We start from the raw sequence: 21457 nt of genomic DNA on the forward strand, positions 1-21457 counted from the left end.
TTCTAAATCGCATTTTCATTTGCAAGAGTGAAAATGCTTAAAATACTTGCTTGACTTTATATAGCTCTTCCCATCAATTCTGCTTAATTTTTAATGTTGAAATGGTAGATAGGCATTAATAATGCACTGTGCTGACCATTCATAATTGATGATCTGTTATTTCCCAAATTCAATATGTGGTTTATTTAGAAATCCACACGGTCATCAAGAAGCCAAACTCCATCCTCAATGTGAGCTCAAGACCTTAACAATTAGAAAATAATAAAATGCATCTAAAACGTAGGACTTGTTCCTTCAGTGTTGAGCTTATATTTAGAAAAACACCAGTAATATTACAAAAAAGGAGAAAAAAATTGAAAGCATTCAAAATTACAAAAGAGTGCTTGCCTAGTGTTTTCCTTTAATTAGCTTTCTTACATAGTGCTAACTACTGTAATTTAATTGGTATATTTGAGCTTTTATTCAGTTAATTAAAAGGTCAGTCCACAATTCCTGAGTCTACAAGACAAAATGTGACATGAAGCATTTCAAAATGAAAATAACATTTTATGAAATAGATGCACTTGTTAACACTATGTGCAATACATAGGTGAAAATTAGCTATACAATATAAATAAATTGCATCTTTTGTCTGCAATTACACATAGCCTTACTTCTCATCAAGTTATCTATGGTTTAGTGTACTTTGAATACATTAATACATATTTACATACATACATATGATAAAATGCATAAACATGTACCAAGTCTTGTGTGGGAAGGCCGGTCAGGGTGAACAGATCAAGCATATACACTATTATGCTGAGGTAACATTTCAGAAATGTGATCAAACAGATCATTTGAAGCCCACATTCGGCCACAAAACACTCTATTTCTAACAGGAAATAACATGGGCATTAAAAACATTAATAATGCTCAGGAGAATGTGCTTTGCTTAGCAAAATCTACAAGTGCTCCACTACTCTAAAAAGCTATGCTAGGAAGCATATTCAAATACAGAGATGTGATATTGACTATAGACGTTCTCTTGGACACACAAAATAAAATCCATTTGAAGAACTAGGATATAAGTTAGTTGATCTTGAGCATAAAGCGTAACCATCCTTAGCTTGCAAGAACAAATATTGAGCAACTTGAGGCTTGAGGTGAACACGTGGCTCGAGGTGAACTGATTCAAAGTTCAGATGGAAGGCATTGCAGAAACGTCTAAAACCTTTTAAAATCCAAAAATGTTTCCTCTAAAAACCATAATCCTCATGATTTGCCTTAATGGATTCCACACAACCAAGTCAAACAGTAGCCAAGTCCTAAAACGATTTAAATCTAATGTCTTGAAATGATTCGGTGGCTAACAACAATCAGATATCATGAACCTGAGATTTAAAAGAGCTTTAGGTAAATCCACAAAGGCAAACAGGTGTGAAATGATATCATATGACGAAAAGAGCTGTTGAAACTGAGGAGACAAAGTCGACAGCCTTTGAAGGAGAAGAGAGAGAGAAAGAGAGAGAGAGAGAGAGAGAGAGAGAGGTAGGGAGCAGTGATGTAGACTTCATACTTGGAAATGGAGTTCGGGAACACTTTAGATCAAATAATCAACCCTGGGGACAAGACTATTCAGTACTATTCTGCACAGACTTGACATCTAACATCCTTTTTTCCCAACTGACATTGGACATCAATGGAGAAAGAGTGATTTCAGGTGACCAACATGACTGGGGTTGCAGGGCTCATTTGAAATAGCACCATCCCATCACTCTCCCACACGCTGAGGTACGTTAATGGTACAAATTAACATATTACACAGTTTTAACAGTTTTTTCCCATAGCCAAAGATGTAAGAGAAACATCTACCTAGCAATGGGGCACCTTAAGACTGCTAAAAAGGACAATTTCAGGTTTTAACTCAAAATCTTATTGCTGCACAGACAACAGACCTTAGTCAGAGTAGACACAATATTTAAAGAAAAAAAAATCATTTACTCACCCTCAAGTTATTTCGAACAGTTTTTTCTTCTGTGGAACACAAAAGAACAATATTTCAGAGTTCTCAGATTTGTCAATACAGTGAAAGTCAATGGAGTCCAATGTTATGTTGTTTTGGACCCCAGCGACTTTCATTATATGGACAAATCCGTTATTCAAAATTGCTTCTTTTGTGTTTTGCAGAAGAAAGAACATCTTACAAGTTTGAAATGACATAAGAGAGAGCAAACGATGACAGAATCTTAATTTTTGGTTGAACTACCTGTTTAAGGTCATAGGTCACACCTATTTTTAAGCTTTTTGGAGTCTACCCTGACTATGGTCCATACATGCAGCTTTCATATTATGACTTGTAATTTGTTACGAAAAGAACTAAAAAAAATTAAAATTGGGTCATGGGCTGCAAGGAAAGAGCCTGAGAAATAGGAAAAAAGGCTAGGATAATGTTATAAGAAAACAGCGTTGGAACATTGGGACACAAGAGTGTCCACCAATTTTCATGTGATTGTGCCTAATTTGTTCATGATTGGCAAAGCAAAGAATGAGCGTTTTGAGGATAGAAGCATATTACCAGGACCTTGGAAAAAATGTGTGCTTAAACTAAGGACAACTGAACCAAATTTAGAATTTTCCACCATTCTGTTTTTATGCAAAAACAATTAACAGCCATCAGACATGGGCCACGTTTTGTTTATTAGTCTTTTAATATGATAACTGTTTCTGGAAAACCTCCTGGAGAGTGATACTATCAGGCAGGGAACCTTCTGGACTAGTGGCCAGGAAAAAGCGAGTTATTACAAATGCTGGTGCCATCACTTCCACATTTCCTTCTAGCTGTACCACATGCATCTCTTTGACATACAGTGTTATTTGCTCAAGTAACGACAATGAAACCGGCCCACAATGGCCAACGAGACTCGTTATGAACAAGCAATGCCAATAATGTCAAGAAGAGATGATTGTTTCCACACAGTGCAGAGGTAAATCTCACATTTCAAGGTTGGAAAACCTGCAAGGAACCCCGTCCTGAATGCCCTCCTCCACTCATTTCTCACTTCCTCTATCCCACTGTTGCACAGATGATTGGTTTGGTTGACTGCTTGGTTCTCCTGCAGGAGTTACTCAGTGTATTTGTGTTTTTCAAACGCACCCTTGGCTCATGAAAGATGAAAAATGTGGGGGGGGGGTTGGGGTTCAGTGGCCGATCAACTACGCCCACCCTCCCATACAATAATCCCTTTTGATTTTGCCCCTATATTGGTATCCAGCAACTGAATACATTCAACCCCCCCTCCACATCTTGCCCCGAATGTAAAAATTAAAAAAAGGTAAAAACAATGTCTATTGCGGAATGGCTTTACTCCTCACAGTCATTAGGGGATGCCAGAACCCCTGTGAACTACTGAGGTGCGGTTGGCGTTCTTGCGGCTGGTCCGTCGAGTCTTGGTGTTCTTTGCGGCCGGGGGGCTCCGAGCGATGGGTGAGACCCACCCCCTGGGGCCCTTTCGCTTCCCCCTAGGCCCTGCATGGCCCCTCCCGGCCACTAAGGGTCACTTCTTACGGGAGTGGAGTGTGTCCTGAAACTTGGTGCTTGTGTAACGCACGTGGAAGCCCTTCTTATTGATGGTGTCGTCTGAGCGAAATTTGATGACGATGGAGTCACCAGCAGAATAGATCTCCTCAGGAGGCTGGAAACATAAAGACGGAGGCAGATGTCAACATTTGAGCACACTGGATAGAATTAATTCCTTTTTATTGCATCAAACCAACATCATTATTATCAAATACTTTAGAATGTCAATGAACAGGATTGTTTTTTGTGTAACTCAGTGCCCAGAGTAAGTCAACATTGAGTCAACAAGAGCTGGAAAACCCATGAGCCAGAACTTGAAGTCAGGTTGTCTGGACTTCTGTGACGTGTGGCGGCTAGTAGACGGTCGGTTTAGCCAGTCTCTCTGCTTCCTGACCTGAGCCCCAGTTAGTCACATTTCAACTCTGACTTCAATTGGTTTGGTTGACATACGTGTAATATTACTAGAGAGAATAGCAGCACCATCCCAGGAGGGATGAATCCCATCTCTTTTCAACAGGTCAGGTCTGCCCCAAAAACTTTTCCAATTGTCGATGAACCCTATGTTATTTTGCGGATACCACTTAGTCAGCCAGCCATTGAGTGACAACAGTCTACTAAGTATCTCATCACTCCTTCGAACAGGAAGGGGGCCAGAGAAAATGACAGTGTCTGACATCATACTTCATACACATCATACTGAGTTCACACACCTCTTTAATGATATTTTTACTGTTCTCCGATTTTAAAAGTCGTGTCGCTTAACAACATGCTAGCATTAGAATATTTTGGAGTTCCAGTTGAATATTTTCTGGGTTATTTGTATGGCACTTACAAAGTGAAGATGCTTTCTTAAGCCCAAAGTACACTTCAGTTTTTTTGCAAATGCTTAGAGTATGTGTAAATAGGACCGCCAAATCTTTCAAAGTATACTACATTTGATGTGCATGAACACAGGCATTCAACGCATGCACACCACAGTTTCCATTGTCTGCGCTATTTCTCTCCAGAAATTCTGACTGATAAAAATGTTTTTGTACTTAGAGTTGTATGGATCTTGTGGACAAACTTATTATGTCAAAACAAAATTAAAGGCGCATGTGGGTGTCCAAACTCGGTCCTGGAGGGCCACTGTCCTGCAGAGTTTAGCTCCAACTTGCCTTAGCACAGCTGCCTGGAAGTTTCCTAGCATGCCTAGTAAGACCTTGATTGACTGGTTCAGATGTGTTTAATTGGGGTTGGACTGAACTCTGTAGGACAGTGAGTACGTTTACAAGCAGCCAATATTCGGGTTAAGGTCACTATTCGGGTTTCTGAAACATTAGGAATAACCCGTTTACATGCGTGAGCAGAAAGAGTTACTCCTGTATACATGGAATTGCAATATACCGATGTAAACGGCGACGCACGGTTAGCGTCTGGACGTACGGACAACCTTAAGACGCAATATGCGTAATTTCCGATTCTTCTTCCTGTATCCAAAGACAACAACAACAGCAGCAGCACGCGGATAATGAATAGTTTGGGGCAGATAGTGATCGCCTTTGTTTGCGCTTTGGTGCTGGTACTGAACTCGCTCCAAAAGTATGCTGTGCTGCGTCTCGCCATGTTTACTTCCGGTATACTGCACGCGGGTTTTTGTATGCGCTGAGAAGTTCCTCTACTCAAAAGACCAAGATTCCTTGCGAATAGAACATGCGCAGAACACAAATTACTATTGGGATATGCCGATACGCGTTTACATGACCAAAAATTCGGGTTAGAAAAGGGGAACCCAAGGGATCATATCCGGGTTTTTAAAATCCGGGATATGAGCATGTTCGGGTTTTTGCCGGTGTTTACATCGCCGGGCGCGACCGAGTTATACTAATATTCTGGTTTTGAACGGGTCATTGGCTGCATATAAATGTAGTCAGTGATTGAACCTTCCAGGAACAAGATTGGACACCCCTGGCATGCAAAGTTTGCATGGTTTGAAAAATTGGGTATGCTGATGATGAAACTTAAGCTGATGAGTTGCACACTGTACACCTTAGCGTACTCATAAAAACCGAAGTATATGTTGAGCTTTAGAAGGTAGCTGCCTATGTGAACAGTGGATAGTGATAATGCTTACTATACCGTCTACTACAGTATCGCATCAGGCAGTGCATTGTAGTCTCCCTGAGGAAAAATTTGATTCATTCATTGCTATAGGGGAGGAAGAATTTTCTAAACTCGTTAAATCATCTAAATCGACAACATGTATGTTAGACCCTATACCGACTAAGCTATTGAAAGAGATGCTTCCAGAGGTCATAGATCCTCTTCTTAATATCAGTAATTGATCTTTGTCATTAGGATACATACCAAAAACTTTTAAGTTGGCTATGATTAAACAGCTTGTTAAAAAAAAACTCAACTTGATCCTACAGAATTAGTCAATTACAGGCTGATCTCAAAATTACCTTTTCAGTCAAAGATACTAGAAAAGGCAGTATCCTCACACAACTATGTTCCTTTTTAGAAAGAAATGGTATCTGTGAGGATTTCCAGTCAGGATTTAGACCATACCATAGTACTGAGACAGCTCTCATTAGAGCCACAAATTATTTGCTCTTATCATCCGATCGTGGTTGTATCCCTCTATTAGTGTTATTTGATCTTCGTGCTGCATTTGATACCATTGACCACAACATTCTTTTAAATAGATTTGAAAATTATGTCTGGTATTAGTGGAATTGCACTGGAATGGTTTAAATCATTTACCTGACCGTTATCAGTTTGTAGCAGTAAATGTAGAAGTGAGTGAGAATCAAGATGGCGGCAGGAGCAGTAGGCGTTGTCACAGCTCTCTTAGTTTACATCTTGCTTTTTAACTTTTTAAGTCCTATTAATTCTAGTTTTTTTGTTGATCATTCTAATAACAATTCATTATTTAACGGAGATGAGAAAATATTTGTTCATAAAGCTGACTGGTTAGTTAAACAAACATACAGTGCCTTGGGAAATTTCGGACATGGGAAGCACATTTTAGTGGTAACCTTTATTAACTGTATCCATCTTTATACAAACGAATGACAAAACATTCAAAGTCAGTAACTCAACGTCATCAAAGTGAAGCTTTAGGTCTAATCATCATGATTTGTTTACTATTATCGGGATATATTCATCCCTGTCCCGGTCCACACCATGCCAAACCAGTGAATTTATTGGATTTTACGTCGGACTCGGCTGTCTCTCAGGTACGGACTCTGGGTCGCGGGACGTTGCTGTCTGGTTATGTACAACAAACTAACCTCCCTTGCTCTGGTTCGCCGGGTTCTGGTGGCGGCGTCTTGCCCGAGTGGAGTGCCGTGACGAGCGGGGAGTTGGTGGAGGCCCAGCGGCTGGGCACTACCATCATGGGCCGGCGTCACACTGGCCCAGTTGATTCCATGTCGGATCCAGCTATCCTTCAGGTACGCACTTTTGGTGGCAGTATGTCACTGTCTGGCTATACTCAACACACTTACCTCCTTCGCTCTATCTATCTATCTATTGATGCTGGTGGCGGTGTTGGTGGGGGGAGCTTCGCGGCAGAGGAAGCTGAGTTGCCGGGTCTTACCACGGCCGTAGTTGGCGTTCTGCGGCATGTCCATGCGGGATTGTTGGCGTCTGAGGAAGGCCTGGGTTCCCGTAAGGCGAGCGGGAGTGACACTGACTTTCAGACGAGATTGTGTATTTTAAGACCTTTGGGGAATGAAGGGAATTGTGCTACGTTGGAGTCACCAAACAATTCAATTTCTGCTAACTCTGGTTTAGGTACTTCACAAGTGTCTGCGAAGTCTATGCAAAATGTAAAAAGTAAAATTGTAAATCAAGGTATTTAAAAAAAAAAAAGAAATGGGGATTCTTTCAGACAGTAAATCAATCTAGAGCAATTTGGGATCCTAAAGTCAAGCCAAAGAGTCTCTTAGGTGGGCATTTTAATATACAAAGTATTATATCAAAAAGTTATCAAATCCATCATCTTTTACTAGACTCTAACTTAGATTTTCTTTGTTTATCTGAGACATGGCTTCATGAAAATTCTCTGTCTGCTGCATTAGAGGTACCTGGTTTTAAATTGTATAGGAGAGATAGGGTTGGTTCTAAGGGAGGTGGTGTTATGTTTTATGTGAAAACTACCATCCAGTGTAATGAAATTGCCTGGGCAAATTGTATGGACTTGGAATGTATTGGTCTGAACCTTATATTATCACCACAAATGTCTTTTGTATTAATTGTAATTTATCGACCACCATCTTCTAATATTAGTTTTTATGAAAATTTTAAACAATTACTAAAGCAGTGTGATTTTAACAAAGAAGTTATTATAATGGGAGACGTTAATATCAATTGGGAAGATAAAACCGTAAGAAAGAATCTCAAACAGATAACTGATCACTTTGATCTGAAGCAAATGATTAATGGGCCTACAAGAATAACTAATTCAACAAGTTCTCAAAATGATTTAATTTTTAGTAACCGAGCAGAGACAATTTTAAAAACTTTTAATATGTTAACAGGCCTTTCTGATCACAATTTGATTCTAGTGGCCAGAAAATTATCTAGCCAGAGATTCAATTCATTCAGAAGGAAATATGACTCTTATGGCATTCCAAAACGTAAACTAGATGATTTCAGAAAGGCAGTTCATCAGATTGAATGGGATGATTTATTAATCGGAAAAGATCAGGACGAAGACAGTCAAATATTTTCCAAAAAATTAGAGAGCACTATTAATTATTTCAGTTGTAAACTTAATCCTAAAAATAAAAAATATACTGTCCCTTGGATTAATTCAGATATCTTAAAATTAATGAAAAAACGGGATCTTGCTTTAAAAACAGCAAACATTAAAATTTAGTTATGATAGACAACATTTCGCTATGTTACGGAACAAGGTGGTAAAGTCGTTGAGAAAAGCAAAGGCTGTTTTTTTCTGAGGATAATTAATGAGGCTAGAGGTAATTCAAAAACAATCTGGAATAAGTTTAGCTACTTAAAAGGTGACAAAAGAATAGATAGGTCTTCACTTGAATTGATGGTTAACGGGAAGCTGACTAACAATCCAGCTGATGTAGCAGAAGCACTAAATTATTATTTTGTTGACTCGGTAGTCACAATTACACAATGTTTTTCCCCTAAGTATACAGAAATTTATACAGTTAATACAGAAGAAGAAGACCTTACTCTAAGGGCAGTCTCTGAATTAGACATCATAAGAACAATTACATCTTTTAAACCATCCAGAGCAAAGGATATATATTTGGTATGGATGTGGTAATGCTTAAAGGACAAGTTCGGTATTTTACACTTAAAGCCCTTTTTTAAGATTGTTTCTGATGAAATAGAACGGTTAAGATTGAAATTTGGACAAATGCTGCTGTTCCGAGAACTTTCGGTTTCTGTAAAAAACAGGGCTTTAAGTGTAAAATACTGAACTTTTCCTTTAAAGAGCTTAGTGAGTCGTTAATCCTATCACTAAAATGATCAATCTTTCAATTTCTCAGGGAGGGTTCCCATGTGCTTGGAAGTCATCTGTTATTGTGCCTATATTCAAAAGCGGTGTTCCTCACTCTTCTAGTAATTACAGACCTATTAGTATTCTACCAATAGTCTCAAAGGTTGCAGAGAAATTGATGGCTGCACAAATCACTAATTATTTGAATAACAGTTCTTTTGTTTTACATCCAATGTAATTTGGCTTCAGAGCAAACTATTCAACTGAGATGGCAAATTGCTATTTCACTGAGAAAGTTAAGTCTCTATTAGATAAAGGAGGGGTTGTCGGGGCTGTGTTTCTTGATTTCAGGAAGGCCTTTGACACCGTAAACCACATAAATCTGTTGTCCAAATTATTAAGTTTTAATTTCTCTCCACATACGTTGAGATGGATCGAATCATACTTGTCAGGTCGCACACAGTTTGTCTAAGTATATCCACTGGTGTTCCACAAGGATCTATTTTGGGTCTTTTACTTTTTACGTTGTACATCAATGATCTTCCATCTGTCTGTCCTAATACTAACATTCAAATGTATGCAGATGACACTGTTATTTATATACACGGAAGTAGTGTGTCACAAGTTGCAAATGAACTTACAGAATCCCTGGTTCATGTTGTGGCTTGGCTAGAACAATGCTGCTTACAGTTAAACATCTCTAAAACAGTGTGTATGTTTATCACCAAAATAATTTAAGAATAGTGCCAGATGTATTTGTATCAGGGGATAGATTACAAGTTGTATCTGAATATAAATACCTTGGTATTCTGATTGATTCCAAACTTTCATTTAAGGCGCAGGTTAAAAAGGTCTGTAACCGGGTCAGATTTAGTTGATCAAATTTTAGATTTATTCTTGATTATATGTCGTCTGAAGCTGCTTTGATGTATATGCATTACATGATTATTTCTCATATTAACTACTGTTTAACTACTTGGTCGCAAGCTAGTATAACTACTCTGAAACCACTAGAGTTTTTGTATAAACAATCACTAAAAACTCTTGATAAGATATCAGTTCGGTTTCATCATTCCTCAATATTAAAAAAATACAATTTGCTAAGCTGGGATAACTTGATCAAATATGTGCATATCTGTTTGCTGTTTAAGACTATACATAGCCTGTCTTCACCACTAAAACAGTTTGTGAACATTAGAACAACTGCCCACCGATCTACAAGGGGTGGGGAAAGAAGGGACTGTATTATCCCTCTCAAAAGAAGTAACTTTAGCCAGTCTATGTTTTCGGTCAAAGCTGCAAGGGAATGGAACTCCGTCCCATCAACAATCAGACGATTACATGCTTTTGGTTCTTTTCAGTCTCATCTTAAAAAATGGTTACTGACAATTCAGCACTGTCAACATTAGTATTGTATTCTTGACAATAGACTTCTTTGTACTAATTGTTCTTGGCTATGTTGCTCTCTTCTGTTGCCATCTTTCTTTTTCTCTCTCTCTTTCCTTTCTCTCATGTTTACTTTGTTTAATTTAGATAATTCATGTTTATTTTGTATTATTTTTTTTTCATGATGTGTATATGTGTGATGCTCTGTCTCTGTTTTTAGGGTGACCGTTTAAGATTAGCCCCTTTCACACAGAGATTCCAGAAAATACACGGATAAAGTGACCCGGGATTTGACCCGGGTTCATTTGATTTTGGTTCATTCACACTGCCAGTGATTTTCCGAAATCAGAGAGTGCGTTCACACACAACCCGTAAAAATCCCGTAAAGACACGTGACATCGATGTTCTGTATGGCGTACTACAAGGCTCGGTACTAGGACCGTTGCTGTTCACTCTGTACATGCTACACTTAGGAGAAATCATTAGGAAGCATGGGATTAGTTTTCACTTTCATGCTGATGATACTCAGCTCTATATTTCTTCACACCCTGACGAAACTTATCAATTCACAAAATTAACGGAATGCATAGCTGATATAAAAAACTGGATGACTAGTAATTTCCTACTACTTAATTCTGAAAAAATAGAGATTGTAATTATTGGACAAAAAACTTCCTCACATAATAACCCAGAATACTGTCTAACACTTGATGGCTGCTCTGTCAAGTCTTCGTCATCAGTTAGGAACCTGGGTGTGCTCTTTGATACCAATCTCTCATTTGAAAGTCACGTTTCTAGTATCTGTAAAACCGCATTCTTCTATCTTAAAAATATATCTAAATTACATCATATGCTCTCATTGACAAATGCCGAACAGTTAGTTAATGCATTCATGACATTAAGGCTAGATTATTGTAATGCTCTACTGGGTGGTTGCCCTGCACGCTTAATAAACAAACTACATCTGGTCCAAAACGCAGCAGCTAGAGTTCTTACCAGAACCAGGAAGTATGTCCATATTAGCCCGGTTCTGTCAACACTGCATTGGCTCCCTATTAAATATCGCATAAATTTTAAAATATTGCTGATTACTTACAAAGCACTAAATGGTTTAGCTCCCCAGTACTTGAGTGAGCTCTTAACACATTATAGTCCTTCACATCTATTGCGATCTCAAAATTCCGGCCAGTTGATAATACCTAGAATATATAAATCGACTGCTGGCGGTAGATCCTTTTCCTACTTGGCACCGAAACTTTGGAACATTCTTCCTAACATTGTCCGGGAAGCAGACACTCTGTCAGTTCAAATCTAGACTAAAAACACATCTCTTTGACCTAGCATACACAAAACACATTATAGACTTCTATAATTCAACATTAGGCTGCATATTGATTAGATCAGCCGGAACCGGGAACACTTCCCATAAATCCTGATGTACTTGTTACATCATAAGAAGGATGGCGTCTATGCTAATATTAGTCTTTCTGTTTATCCCAAGGTTTACCACAGTCCGCCGTATCCAAGCCGTATCCGGATCTGATAAAGGACCTGCGCCTGGACACGATGACTACGCAGACCTGAAGTGTCAACTACTGTACTCTGTCTGCACAGATAAAACGTTGTCGGGATAATTCCGGTTCCCGTGGCTGTGAGGAAGCGATAAAAATTCTGTATGATAAATTTTGCAAGGCTTGTACCTTTGAACCTATTTCATGGTTTGCGTTCCCGAGCAACCAGGCACTGTTTTGTGGAAATGAGCGACCGGATCGCATTAAGGGTTTTCTGTTATCATTAACGGGATCGTTTTAGCGGCCCCTAAGTTAATAACTAATGAACGTTGCGACAGAAGTGAATCAATCAAAACTAACTTTAGCTAGACAATAACTTTATTCTAGAGCTGCTGTAAAGCCAAAACAATCTCTGCTACTTTAATTTCCTATTATCACTGTAAAGCTGCTTTGAAACAATCTATATTGTTGAAAGAGCTATATAAATGAAGGTGAATTGACTTGACTAGGGCTTAAACCTTAAAAAAAATTAATACAGTTCAGAGTAGTTTTCACTGTTTAGCAAAAGGTCTGGAAGATGTTAAGAGTTAGAGTATGTGATTGTTCTCTGTGCAAGCCTAATGGGTTATTTTGGGGTGTGACAGCCTAATGTGGCATCACACTTTTCAGCTCATGTTGCTCGAGGGACATAGTCCCTGCTGTTAGTAGATTGTCAGTTGCTTTGGATTAAAAGCATGTGCTAAATGGCAAGTTACCAAAACTTGATTGAGACAAATGCGCACTGTTTAACATCCTCTCGGTTCAAGTCAAACAAATATCTCAGTAGATGGGCAGGTTGCGCCGAATGCCAAGCGCCAGTATCAGAATAACATCTGATGTACCTTGTCTAAAGTCCACATCAGCCTTCTCATCATTTCTCATTGAGCCAAAGTAAATGTAATCATGCTGTTCTGTGACCTATGGAGATGATCTTATTCACGTATACACTGACATCTTATTGTTCCTGAGATTTTGTGTGTAACATACAGCTCTTATTAACTTCTCCAGAACAAGAAATTAATAAAAACCCTGACCAACTCTTTCAAAGACCAGTCTTTATCCTATAAGGCAGTGGTTTTCAAGTGCTGGATTGTGTCCCAAAAATGTGTCACAGGTCTGTTGTAATGGGGTCATGGACAGCAGGGTAAATCAGGACTGTAAGGGCCAGTGAACAAAATGTCTGATAGCTCATAGCAACTAATCAAGCATAACTAAGTAATTAAGAGTGAGAGAAGGCAAAGAAATGTGGTTCTGCATATAGCTGGATTCATTCACACGGAGTACTGCTGGTGCTGTGTGATTAGTAACGTAGAATTCTTTTATTTAATCAAAAAGCTTCTCTATGGACAATTTGCAATTAGAAGTTGATGATGTGGGCTAAAACTACTAAAGGAATAGTTCAAAATTTCAGTTCTGTCATCATTTACTCACCCTCACGCTTTCCAATCATCTTCAAAACACAAATGAAGATTTTTTTAATGAAACCTCAGAGATTTCGTTCCCTCTAATAAAAGTCCATTGCACCAAAACTTTGATGATTCAAAAAGATCTTTTAGACATTGTGAAAGAAATCGAATGGTTTGATCAGATGAACAGATTTAACTTAAGCATTTATTCAAGTATAAACACTGATCAAAACACAAAGAGATATGTAAACGGAAGCTCAAACTTTCTTGCGAGATTAATGAGAACTAAAGACGCCTGTTCTTACGTTTCACACAAGCACATTTAAGCTTCTGTAAGAGGTTTGTTCCTGTGCATCAAGCAAGATTGAGCTTCAGTTTAGCATATTTGATATGCTCTACGTTTGTGCATGGATCAATATGTGTATAAACGCCTAAATTAAATCGGTTCATCATATAAAGTGATCATTACTCTTCAGAAGACTCGGATTAAAACGCTGGTTTCATATAGTATAGATTACTTTTATAATCTCTTTATTAACTTTTTGTGGAATAGACTTCAAGTGACGGGACAGAAATATCACAGGTTTTATTATAATAGGTTTTATTAAAAATATCTTCATTTGTGTTTCAAAGATTAGCGCAAGTCTTTTGGGGTTTGAATGACATGAGATTGGTTGAACTATCCCTTTAAAGGTCACTTTTACTACTAAGCTTAGCTGCAGTCAAAACTCCTCACATCCAATGTAGAAGCATTTTGATTTTTGTAGATTTTATATAGTAAATCTCGATCTGTGTTTTACCCCTGATCCGCAGTAACGGCCTAGTCTGGGTGATTTGGTGTCCGCCCCATCAAACAGCTCCATGTAATCATAGCCACAGTCGGCCTCCTCCTCGATTTCGAAGGTCTGGAAGATGAGCTCCACACCGTAGCCCTTCTCTGCTGTGATCACCCACTGACAGTCTGATGCCCCGGGGTAGTTATTATCACCAAACTGGGCATGAGAGTAAAGGTCTTTAGTTTTCACCTCCGCTTTCAGACGACCTCCACACTCTGGAGAAGAGAGGAAAATGAACATGTGAGGTAATTCACAGATGAGTCTGACTTCAGCATCTCAGCATATGACTGTATATCAATAGTCTTGTGTAGCCAGACTTGTGGCTGAGATCAGCACCCAATGACATAAACACAGTACTGTAGCTTAGCAACTAACTTACATTGTTATATTGAGATACAACACATAGTGCTCTAATACATCCTATACATTTGGGATTTCACACCAAGGACATTAACATTAAGATAAATATAAAGTTTTAAAAAGCATTCCACATTAAAAATTCAGCTTTTTATTTAATTTTTTTTTTAATGAAACTTACCCACATTCAAGTTTGATTTAAAAAAGAATGCAAAAATATATATAATTTTTTAAATCAGAGGCTTTGATCTTTCTTTATATATATTCCATGTACATATAATGCAATAAATGTAACGTTAATGCACATTTAATTTAGATAGATGTGTGCTCACCTGCAGTATGGGAAGCCTCAAAGCCTTTCTTCTGCACGGAGTTATCAGAGAAGAAGCGGATGAACATCTTGTTTCCGTTGGATATGATTGGCTGAGGTTTCTTGGTGCCGCAGTAGCTTCCGAGGCTTGGCGCTTTCCCATCCCGACCATCATAAATCTCAATGTGGTCATAAGCACATTCCAGATGAGGCTCCATGTCGATTTCATTGAAAGCCTGAAACAAGCGGCTCAAGTCAAAGATTGAACGGCAGTATTATTGAACATCGGATTTTCAAGAATTATATAGCTTCTTGATACAAGACTTCCGATGTGATCGAGTGCCATGTTTATATAAAAACCAATGGAAAAGCAGCACAGTAGAATGCAAAAATCCTATAGAACCATTTACGCAGTTTTAAAAAGCTATATGTAAGGCAGTGGATTGAAAAATAATGTCTAGGTCTAGAGATGGTTTTTAAAAGTTAAACTATTTTTGAAGTCTTAACTGGCAAAAGACGTGAGACACAATAGTCACAAACTTGCATGATAAGAAAAAAAAAAGGAAAAGCAGTGCAATGGAGTGCAAAACCGTGAGACACAAGGCAGTGTAAGGAGGAAAAAACTAAGGTCTAGAGACGTTTTTTAAATGTTGAACTTCTTTTAACTTAAGTTCCGTGTTTTCAGAACGGTGTGTCATTGCGCCAGATGCTGCAATAGACACGAGACACAAGTGCAAAGGTCAAACGCGTCTGTATAGCACAAGTTTAAAAAAAACACAACAGAAGAGCAGCGCGATGAAATGCAAAAATACATTGCATGAACACAGAATGTGTTTTTGAGTTTAAAAACATGAGATTCAGGGGCATACAGTCCATATAAGCTGCGAAAGCTCTGCATACCCAAGCCATTTCAGAGAAAATTACTTCAGTGACTGGTTAGTTAATATTAACATGCTAACATAATAAATTGTTGGGAATACGTATGTAACTGCCTGTAAATTATTTATTTGCCAAATTTACTCCAGTTACGGCGGGATTTGGGTGAGCAGATCCACAAGAGTTTTGGTGTCTACGTTCTATTGTTATGAATAGTTATTGTTGCATATGACCAAGCATATGGCTTTAATTTTCTAGCTAATTATTTAGTAAAATATATATTTTGTATGAAATAAAAATGTTTAGTTCAATAAATTTGCTTTACAATAAATGTAAACTTCTATAACTGTTTTATAGTTTCATTTTTGAAGTGCTTCTATAATAATAGCCTGACCAAAATTAGGTGTGTATTTATATTAATTACAACCATTTAGGTTAACTGCTATGCTCCTAAAAAAAAGGGGGGGGGGGGGGGTGCGGTGATAGTTAACTTAAGCGGTACTTGGTGGATCAAAGAACGAATTTCATTTACAAATATGGTAGGAAAATGGGCATACTTTTAAATCGACACCTGCCATGGTGTGTCTTTTTTGTCGACTGTTTATGATCTCTCTCTTTGAGTGTGTCTTAAGCCAATTCTCCATACCGTTTCTGTTTTGTTACATGGGGAGCCACTGCTGTACATTCCCCAACTATTGTAAATATGGATGGATAGAGATTGTACATACTATTTTTATCCGATGTCCTGGAGTGGTGGACAGGGCCCAGGTGCAGGCCTTCTTACTGGGGTATTTATCTGGCCAGTTAGGGCTGGTGATGGTCCCACTCACGCTGTTCACAACGTGATCACAACCGGCTGCAAGAGATACCAAGAACACGTGATGTCCAACATCGAGTACACACACAAACAGTCTCATCCTCTTGCTCATCATATGAGCCACGTTCAAACTTCAAACACTGAGAATCGTTGTTGTTTTTGGCATTGCATTTCATAACCTTCTCAAACACCTTTTCTCCACCATTTCATTTATTTTCTCCCAAGCACTGCTACTCTTTCTATTTATGCCCGCAAGAGGAAGGCGTTCTCTAAAAATATCCAGACGCTAGTTAGTGCCAGTGAGCTTAAATCAATGGTGAAGGATTCTGAGCATTCTTGTGCTAATAGGGAATCTAAAGCAACCAGATCATCACCTGCTGTTCATTTCCCATAGAGAAAACACAGTGATCCTCCAGACATACAACCTGTAATTCTGCTAGATTTAGTGAAATACCAGTCAAAACCAATTTCCAACCTTAATCTATCATTATAAAATAGACAGTTTCAGCTCTGAAAATGAACCATGGATGAACCATGGTTATGGACACCTGTGACAACACATCAATTCTATTTTAAAAGTACAGGGATAGTTCACTCAAGAAATCCTGTGCACATTTACTCCCCTTGTGTTGCTTAAAACTCTCAAATGAATGCCACTGGATCTTGTGTGCATCATAATCAAATGTGCTTCAATTTGATTATGTGGAATAAAGAAAAAGACTTGAAAGCTATGAGAGTGGACGATTCTACATTTCAGTCTGTTCCTCACAAAGCTATGGTATCTCTTCCGAAGAAGCATATTGAACATTATTATGGTTGTTTTATGGTGCCCCTTTTTTTGATACTGTACTGTAGCGGTGATCAGCTGTCATTGTATAAAGAAGAAAAGCATGAGCATTCTTCAAAATATCTTCTTTTGTGTTCCGCAGAAGAGAAATGTCATACAGGTTTGGAACAACATGAGGGTAAGAATTGAACCTTGAATTATTTTAACATATACAGGTCCTTCTCAAAAAATTAGCATATTGTGATAAAGTTCATTATTTTCCATAATGTTAAGATAAAAAGATTCATTGCACACCAACTGAAATATTTCAGGTCTTTTAATGTTTTAATACTGATGATTTTGGCATACAGATCATGAAAACCCTCATGAAAAAATCTAAAACAATAAGCATATTTCATCCGACCAATAAAAGAAGTGTTTTTAATACAAAAAAAAATGTCAACCTTCAAATAATTATGTTCAGTTATGCACTCAATACTTGGTCGGGAATCCTTTTGCAGAAATGACTGCTTCAATGCGGCGTGGCATGGAGGCAATCAGCCTGTGGCACTGCTGAGGTGTTATGGAGGCCCAGGATGATTCGATAGCGGCCTTAAGCTCATCCAGAGTGTTGGGTCTTGCGTCTCTCAACTTTCTCTTCACAATATCCCACAGATTCTCTATGGGGTTCAGGTCAGGACAGTTGGCAGGCCAATTGAGCACAGTAATACCATGCTCAGTAAACCATTTATCAGTGGTTTCGGCACCGTGAGCAGGTGCCAGGTCGTGCTGAAAAATGAAATCTTCATCTCCATAAAGCTTTTCAGCAGATGGAAGCATGAAGTGCTCCAAAATCTCCTGATAGCTAGCTGCATTGACCCTGCCCTTGATAAAACACAGTGGACCAACACCAGCAGCTGACATGGCACCCCAGACCATCACTGACTGTGGGTACTTGACACTGGACTTCAGGCATTTTGGCATTTCCTTCTCCCCAGTCTTCCTCCAGACTCTGGCACCTTGATTTCCGGATGACATGCAAAATTTGCTTTCATCCGAAAAAAGTACTTTGGACCACTGAGCAACAGTCCAGTGCTGCTTCTCTGTAGCCCAGGTCAGGCGCTTCTGCTGCTGTTTCTGGTTCAAAAGTGGCTTGACCTGGGGAATGCGGCACCTGTAGCCCATTTCCTGCACACGCCTGTGCACGGTGGCTCTGGATGTTTCTACTCCAGACTCAGTCCACTGCTTCCGCAGGTCCCCAAGGTCTGGAACCTCTTCTCGTTGTACAGCGTTTTTTGCCACACTTTTTCCTTCCCACAGACTTCCCACTGAGGTCTCTTGATACAGCACTCTGGGAACACCCTATTTGTTCAGAAATTTCTTTCTGTGTCTTACCCTCTTGCTTGAGGGTGTCAATGATGGCCTTCTGGACATCAGTCAGGTCGGCAGTCTTACCCATGATTGCGGTTTTGAGTAAGGAAACAGGCTGGGAGTTTTTAAAAGCCTCAGGAATCTTTTGCAGGTGTTTAGAGTTAATTAGTTGATTCAGATGATTAGGTTAATAGCTCGTTTAGAGAACCTTTTCATAATATGCTAATTTTTTTAGATAGGATTTTTGGGTTTTCATGAGCTGTATGCCAAAATCATCAGTATTAAAACAATAAAATACCTGAAATATTTCAGTTGGTGTGCAATGAATCTAAAATATATGAAAGTTTAATTTTTATCATTACATTATGGAAAATAATGAACTTTATCACAATATGCTAATTTTTTGAGAAGGACCTATAGTTGTTGCTACTATTTTATAAAACAGTATGCTATGATTTTGAGTTTTATGAAGTTTACATGACTTATTGCTTCTGCCTCTGTGTGTATCCACATATAAGATAACCGTGTATGTGGTGTGTGTGTGTTTTTTCACACCTTCCTTGCAGTCATGTTTATTCTCATGAAGTACAAAGCCACTTCTGCACTGACAACTGTAGCTGCCAAAAGTGTTCACACATTCATGCTGACATCCGCCGTTCTCCTTAGAGCATTCGTCTTTATCTGTGAAAACAAAGCACCAGATCTTAACAAAACACATTCAGGATTTCTTCCCCCCTAAAATGATTTTAAAAAATAATTATTTTAATAAAGACTTCAGTCTCTTTAACAGATTATAATAGAATTACACTTTTTTTTTGTTTCTTTGACAACTTTTTTTCTCAATTTTAAAATGTTGAATTGTTAAATTTGCCAGAATATTACTAGTGTTTAACTTCCTCTCTATAACAAAAAAACAAAAAACAGACAATAAATCAAGGGAATTCTACATTGCGCTTTTTCATAAGAACTGCCAAGAACTCGCCAAGACCAACATTTTGACATTATTTTGTGTGTATTTGACAGTTTAAGTGCAATAAGCAGTGAAAAAGAACTCAATTAAGTACTGAGAGGCGGCTTTATGTGCGCGCACTTTGGGTGTGAGCACAAAATCTGCGGCAATGAGTAAAATTATGCGCAATAAGGACAATCCCATGCTGAAATTCAAACCAGGTAACACCAACAATATTCAGCAAATGAAACGAATGAGTGAGGGGAGACGGGTTTGTGTGTCAACTCGATGTCAGAGAGATTAGAGAGTGAGAAAGCGCAGCTGGTATCGTGTATTTAATGAGTATTGGAAGAGTTTCAGATATTTCAGTATCAATATGTCTCAAAAAAATCTACATTTTTGAACATTACATTGCACTTAGTTTATTATTTCAGATGCCTTTTTAAAAGACTAAAATTGAAAAATGTATACATTATATATAAAATTCAACCTGCAAAAGTGTCTAGAAGGAGTGACAGCGTTACACACCACTGCTGAAATACACCCGCATTTGGCGGGTTGTATCATATACACTACCCGTCAAAAGTTTGAAAGAAGTTTCTTATTCTCACCAAGGCATATATTTGATCAAAAATACATAAAAAAATATTGTGAAATATTAATTCTTATGGACAGATGTTTTTAGGTTTTTTTTTTCCCCACGACATGCTATGTTTTGTTTGACGTCTTTTAAATTTCACACACTCACCTGAGAAGAACTGTGCCTTGAAGCCCTTCTTAGAAACAGTGTTGTCAGATTTAAACTCAATGCGCATGTTGTTGTACTGAGAGGTGATGGCCTCCGGTTTCTCAGCTCCGCAGAATTTCCCATGCAGTCTGGAGTCGGCAGAGAGTCCGCTTCTCACCTCAACAAAGTCATACTTGCACACCTGCACAGGAGAACGCAAACCGGAGTCATACAGCAGCCTGCAGTTCACCTTTCAAACATAGCTGGCCAACCACATGTCTTGAGAAAGATCCTTCTTGATCAAGGTAACCCAAAAACACTTGTCTTTTCAGTAGGTTAATATAATAGTGGCATTTATTGCATTGATTTTTGCTTTGTAATTTGAGTAATTAGTCACTTTGAATAAAAGTGTTTGATAAATGTAAAATGTATAAATCAAAAATTGAGAGAGAAAAATAGTGGGAGATGTTTGTTTTGTAAGAAACTGGATGGATCCTCCATTTAAGTGGCTCAAAATGCTCCAAATAATTCATTGATGATCACAGCTTTTCATTGTGGTTCACAGCACATTTTGACAATAATGGTTCACAAGCTGTACAGTCGTTTCTGGAACAAATGTTGTTTTTGGCAATCGATAAAGCTGGGACAACTCACACCTTTCACTATTAAACGAGTGCCAGAACAATGAATGAACGTTCCAGTTAAGTTCTACAGACAGCATTACTACAGACAATATCCACAAAACAAACAAAAATCATATTCAGAGTAATGCACTTACAATGGACGTCTACGTGGCAAGACATTCCAGAGGGTTTAAAAGCAGAAACGTGCAGCTTGCATTTTAGAACCACTTGTGTTCATTATTGCATACAAAACATGTGTTTTTGAGCATGTAAATCATCCTTTTAATGGCGGGTGAACATCTGGTTAAATGTTACCAACGTAAGTCCTGTGGATTGGGTAAGAGTTTGCTCCATGTAAACTGTACTTTGAACTAAACTGTATAAGGATACCAGAAATGAACATTATGTAACTATCTGCTGTCTCTTCCCCTATAGACTTTCAAAGTGTCCATTATTGTAA

At 38.3% G+C, this 21457-nt stretch overlaps 1 protein-coding gene across 3 annotated transcripts in view; it reads right to left on the reverse strand.

Annotated features, from left to right (window-relative positions):
- Window positions 1-380: 380 nt before the first annotated feature.
- Window positions 381-21457, reverse strand: part of bmp1a (bone morphogenetic protein 1a) — a 93167-nt gene continuing 72090 nt past the window's right edge. For 2 of the 3 annotated variants that reach the window (XM_077223674.1, XM_077223675.1), the window contains exons 15-20: window positions 20396-20576; window positions 19254-19379; window positions 16473-16600; window positions 14891-15104; window positions 14166-14416; window positions 381-3674 (exon numbers count right to left, since the gene is read on the reverse strand). In XM_077223674.1, coding sequence (XP_077079789.1) covers window positions 3537-3674; window positions 14166-14416; window positions 14891-15104; window positions 16473-16600; window positions 19254-19379; window positions 20396-20576 — 1038 coding nt within the window. In that variant the 3' untranslated portion in view covers window positions 381-3536. The remainder of the gene's footprint in view (window positions 3675-14165; window positions 14417-14890; window positions 15105-16472; window positions 16601-19253; window positions 19380-20395; window positions 20577-21457) is intronic. The other variant, XR_013201129.1, reaches the window with a different exon arrangement.

Source organism: Siphateles boraxobius, unplaced genomic scaffold (assembly GCF_051911475.1).
Source record: "Siphateles boraxobius isolate OS27281-9 unplaced genomic scaffold, OSU_SipBor_1 9, whole genome shotgun sequence".
Lineage (NCBI taxonomy): Eukaryota > Metazoa > Chordata > Actinopteri > Cypriniformes > Leuciscidae > Siphateles > Siphateles boraxobius.